General features: G+C 68.9%; 1 protein-coding gene across 1 annotated transcript; it reads right to left on the minus strand.

Moving 5' to 3' along the window:
- Positions 1-374: 374 nt before the first annotated feature.
- On the minus strand, positions 375-2,557 carry NKX2-4 (NK2 homeobox 4). Its single transcript, XM_038745696.1, has 2 exons — positions 2,131-2,557; positions 375-1,039 (listed from the first exon to the last, which is right to left on the minus strand). Exons 1-2 carry the CDS (start codon positions 2,552-2,554, stop codon positions 375-377), a joined length of 1,089 nt encoding a protein of 362 aa, XP_038601624.1. The 5' UTR covers positions 2,555-2,557.
- Positions 2,558-4,466: the final 1,909 nt, after the last annotated feature.

Genomic DNA, 4,466 nt, shown 5'->3' on the forward strand with positions numbered 1-4,466 from the left:
ACCCCCAGCAGGAGGAGGGCCGGCACCCCCAAAAGGAGGAGGGCCGGGACCCCCAAAAGGAGGCGGACCCAGGCCCCCAACAAACAGGAGGTGGGCAGGGACCCCCAGCAGGAGGCGGGCCGGCCGCCCCAACAGGAGGCGGGCCGGGACCCCCAAAAGGAGGCGGACCCAGGCCCCCAACAGGAGGTGGGCAGGGACCCCCAGCAGGAGGAGGGCCGGGACCCCCAAAAGGAGGCGGACCCAGGCCCCCAACAAGAGGCGGGTAGGGACCCCCAACAGGAGGCGGGCCGGCCGCCCCAACAGGAGGCGGTCCGGGCCCCCCGGGAGGAGGCGGGCCGGGCCCCCCGGGAGGAGGCGGTCCGGGCCCCCCGGCATCACCACGTCCTGCCATAGAGCAGGTTGGGGTTGCCCATGGCTCCGCTGTAGTCGACGGCGGCGGCGGCGGCGGCGGCGGCGGCGGCGGCGGCGTCGATGGGGGCCAAGGCGGCGGCGGCGGCGGTGCCGTGCAGGTCCGGGGGGCTGGGGGCCAGCTCCTCCAGCTCGGGCGGCGGCGGCGGCGGCGGCTGGCGGACGGCGCTCGGGGGCCGCGGGCACGGGGGGGCGGGGGCCGGGCACGGCTTCCCGTCCTTCACCAGCACGGGCACGGACACCCGGCGCGGGGACGGCGGCTGAGGAGGGGCAGCAGGGGCGGGGGCGGGCTGCGGTCCCGGGGCCCCGCCGTCCGGCTGCAGCTGCTGGGCCGCCTTGTCCTTGGCCTGCCGCTTCATCTTGTAGCGGTGGTTCTGGAACCAGATCTTGACCTGCGTGGGCGTCAGGTGGATGAGGCCGGCCAGGTGCTCGCGCTCGGGCGCCGACAGGTACCGCTGCTGCTTGAACCGCCGCTCCAGCTCGTACGTCTGCGCCTGCGAGAACAGGACCCGGCGCTTCCGCCGCGGCGCCGCGTGCAGGGGCGCCAGGGACTTGGCCGCCTCCGCCATGCCCGTCAGCGTGCCCATGGACGGCATGTTCAGGCCCGGGGACGGCCCCATGAACCTGGAGACTGCGGGGGGGGGGGGAGGGCACACCACGGGGGGGGGCACACCACGGGGGGGGGGGCACATCACAGGGGGGCACACGACAGGAGGCAGGGCTGAGACCTCGGGGCCCCCGCCGCCGCCGCCCATTCCGGCCCGTCCCCTCGGGGCCTGGGCCGCCCCGTCGCCTCAGCGGGCGCGCGCGCGCCCTGCCCTTCCCGCCAAATCTCGACGCCCCTCGCGCCGACGCCCGACGGGCGCGCGCCCTCCCTTTCCCGCCCAACCTCGCGCGCCCGGGTCACCCCCTCCTTCACAAGCTCGCGCGCGCCCGGGTCACCCCTCCTTCTTCACAAGCGCGCGCGCGCGTGCCCGGGATCCCTCTCCTCCGCGCGCGCGCCCCGATGACCCCCTCCTTCACGAGCGCGCGCCCGGGTTTCCCCCGCCTTCACGCGCGTGCGCCCGGCTCACCATCCCTTCTTCACAAGCGCGCGCGCGCCCGGGATCCCTCTCCTCCGCGCGCGCGCGCCCAGGTGACCCCCCTCCTTCACGCGCGCGCACCCGGATCACCCCCTCCTTCACAAGCGCGCGCGCGCGCGCCCGGGATCCCTCTCCTCAGCCCGCGCGCGTGCCCGGGTCACCCCCTCCTTCACAAGCGCGCGCCCGGGTTTCCCCCTCCTTCACGCGCGTGCGCCCGGGTCACCCCCCCTTCTTCACAAGCGCGCGCTCGCTCGCCCGGGATCCCCCTCCTCCGCGCGCGCGCCCAGGTGACCCCCTCCTTCACAAGCGCGCACCCGGGTGACCCCCTCCTTCACAAGCGCGCGTGCGTCCGGGATCCCTCTCCTCAGCCCGCGCGCGTGCCCGGGTCACCCCCTCCTTCACAAGCTCGCGCGCGCCCGGGATTCCCCCTCCTTCACGCGCGCGCGCGACCCCCCTCCTTCACGCGTGCGCGCCCAGGCCATCCCCTCCTTCACGCGCGCGCGCCCGAGTTCCCCCCCTCCTTCACGCGCACGCGCACCCGGGTCTCCCCCTCCTCCACGCGCGCGCTCGCTCGCTCGCTCGCTCCCGGGCCCTCGCCCCCCTCCTGCGCACGCGCGCGCGCTCGCGCGTCCCCGCTCACTTGTGGAGTAGCGGGGGTCCGCGTTGGCCCCGTACCAGGCGGGGGCGGCGGGCGCGCCGGCCCTCACGCCGTCCGGGTAGGCGGGCAGGTCGCCCACGCTTCCGATGCCCCCGTTGCAGTAGCCGCCCACGGGGCCGGGGGGGAACTGCGAGACGCCCGGCGGCATGGGGTAGCCGGCCGCCGCCGCCGCCGCAGCGGCCGCGGCGGCGGCGGCGGCGGCGGCGGCGGCGGTGGTGGCGGAGTGTCCCGCCAGGGCGTGAGGAGGCGGCTGCATCCCCCCCGCCGCCTGCGCAGGGCCCGGGGGCGGCGGGGGCCGGTAGGGCGGCGCGCCGTCCATGGCGCCGAACTTCTTGAAGCTCTCCTCGACGGGGCTGAGGATGTCGGACACGGAGAAGGGCGTCGTGTGCTTGGGGCTCAACGACATGGCGCGGCGGGCGGGAGGGCGGGCAGGTAAAGGGGGCCGGCCGCCGGGGGCGGGGAGGGGACGGAGGGAGGGAGGGGGGCGCGCGCGCGCGCCCGTGCGCGTCCGCGAGGCGCTCCTCCGACGGGCGGGCGGGCGCGCGCCGGGCCGCTCCCGCCGCTCGTCCCGCTGCCCGGCCGGCGGCCAGCCCCCCAAACCTCTCTTATCTCCCGGTTTATTTTAGTCCGGCGCCGGGTTTACGACAGACCCGGGGGGCGGAGCGACAGCACGAACGAGCAAACAATGGTCATCGGCATCGTGGGCTTGTTTTTTTTTCCTTCTTCTTTCCCATCATGGAAGCAAAAAAAAAAAAGGAAAAAGGTGGGGGGGGGGGCAGTTTGGTTCCCCCCCCCCACGCCCCCCCCCCCGGCTCTGTTCGTTCTCCCCCCACCCCCAGATCATCATCATCAATCGTCTTGATTGAGTCTTGGTGACGATTGAGTCTTTTAGACCGCGAGCCCGATGTTGGGTAGGGACTGTCTCTATAGGTCGCCAATTTGTACTTCCCAAGCGCTTAGTCCAGCGCTCTGCACATAGCGCTCAATAAATATGATTGATTGATGGATGGATTGAGCGCTTACGGTGTGCAGAGCGCCGGACTGAGCGCTTGGGAAGTCCAGGTTGGCGACATAGAGAGACGGTCCCTACCCAACAGCGGGCTCACAGGCTAGAAGGGGGACTGTGTGCAGAGCACTGGACTAAGCGCTTGGGAAGTCCGAGTTGGCGACGTATAGAGACGGTCCCTACCCAACAGTGGGCTCACAGGCTAGAAGGGGGACTGTGTGCAGAGCACTGGACTAAGCGCTTGGGAAGTCCAGGTTGGCGACATAGAGAGACGGTCCCTACCCAACAGCGGGCTCACAGGCTAGAAGGGGGACTGTGTGCAGAGCACTGGACTAAGCGCTTGGGAAGTCCGAGTTGGCGACGTATAGAGACGGTCCCTGCCCAACAGTGGGCTCACAGTCTAAAAGGGGGAGACGGAGAACAAGAGGCACCGGATCCCCCCAGGGTGGCACCGGAGCGGGGCGGGCCCTGCCAGGGCTGAGCTCGGGCCCTTACCCCTGTCCCACCCTGGCTTCGGCCCTAAAGTAGCCGAGGATTCCCGGATCCGCCTCTCTATGTTGCCAACTTGTACTTCCCAAGCGCTTAGTACAGTGCTCTGCACACGGTAAGCGCTCAATAAGAATGAATGGGTCCCCGCGCCCAGCAGGAGAAGACACACAATGATCTAGACTGTGAGCCCACTGTTGAGTAGGGACCGTCTCTCTATGTGGCCAGTTTGTACTTCCCAAGCGCTTAGTACAGTGCTCCGCACACTGTAAGCGCTCAATAAGAATGAATGGGTCCCCGCGCCCAGCAAGAGAAGACATGCAATGATCTAGACTGTGAGCCCACTGTTGAGTAGGGACCGTCTCTGTATGTTGCCAAGCGCTTAGTACAGTGCTCTGCACACAGTGAGCGCTCAATTAATACGACTGAATGAATGAATGAATGGGTCCCCGCGCCCAGCAAGAGAAGACGTACAATGATCTAGACTGTGAGCCCACTGTTGAGTAGGGACCGTCTCTCTATGTGGCCAGCTTGTACTTCCCAAGCGCTTAGTGCAGTGCTCTGCACACAGTAAGTGCTCAATAAATACGACTGAATGAATGAATGGGTCCCCGCGCCCAGCAAGAGAAGACGTACAATGATTTAGACAGTGAGCCCACTGTTGAGTAGGGGCCGTCTCTCTATGTGGCCAGCTTGTACTTCCCAAGCGCTTAGTACAGTGCTCTGCACACAGTAAGCGCTCAATAAATACGATTGAATGAATGAATGAATCATCCTCTGCCATTGTATAGCTGGATAATTTATGCGCCTCTAGACCCTTAAGCAT

The sequence above is a fragment of the Tachyglossus aculeatus genome, chromosome 1 (genome assembly GCF_015852505.1).
Source record: "Tachyglossus aculeatus isolate mTacAcu1 chromosome 1, mTacAcu1.pri, whole genome shotgun sequence".
NCBI lineage: Eukaryota > Metazoa > Chordata > Mammalia > Monotremata > Tachyglossidae > Tachyglossus > Tachyglossus aculeatus.

Bases quoted from the DNA above. Each gene is read 5' to 3' on its own strand.
- NKX2-4 (XM_038745696.1), bottom strand. From the start codon at position 2,554: ATGTCGTTGAGCCCCAAGCACACGACGCCCTTCTCCGTGTCCGACATC. The intron at 1,040-2,130 runs GTGAGCGGGGAC...CCCCCCCCGCAG, and splicing joins GGACCCCCGCTACTCCACAA to TCTCCAGGTTCATGGGGCCG.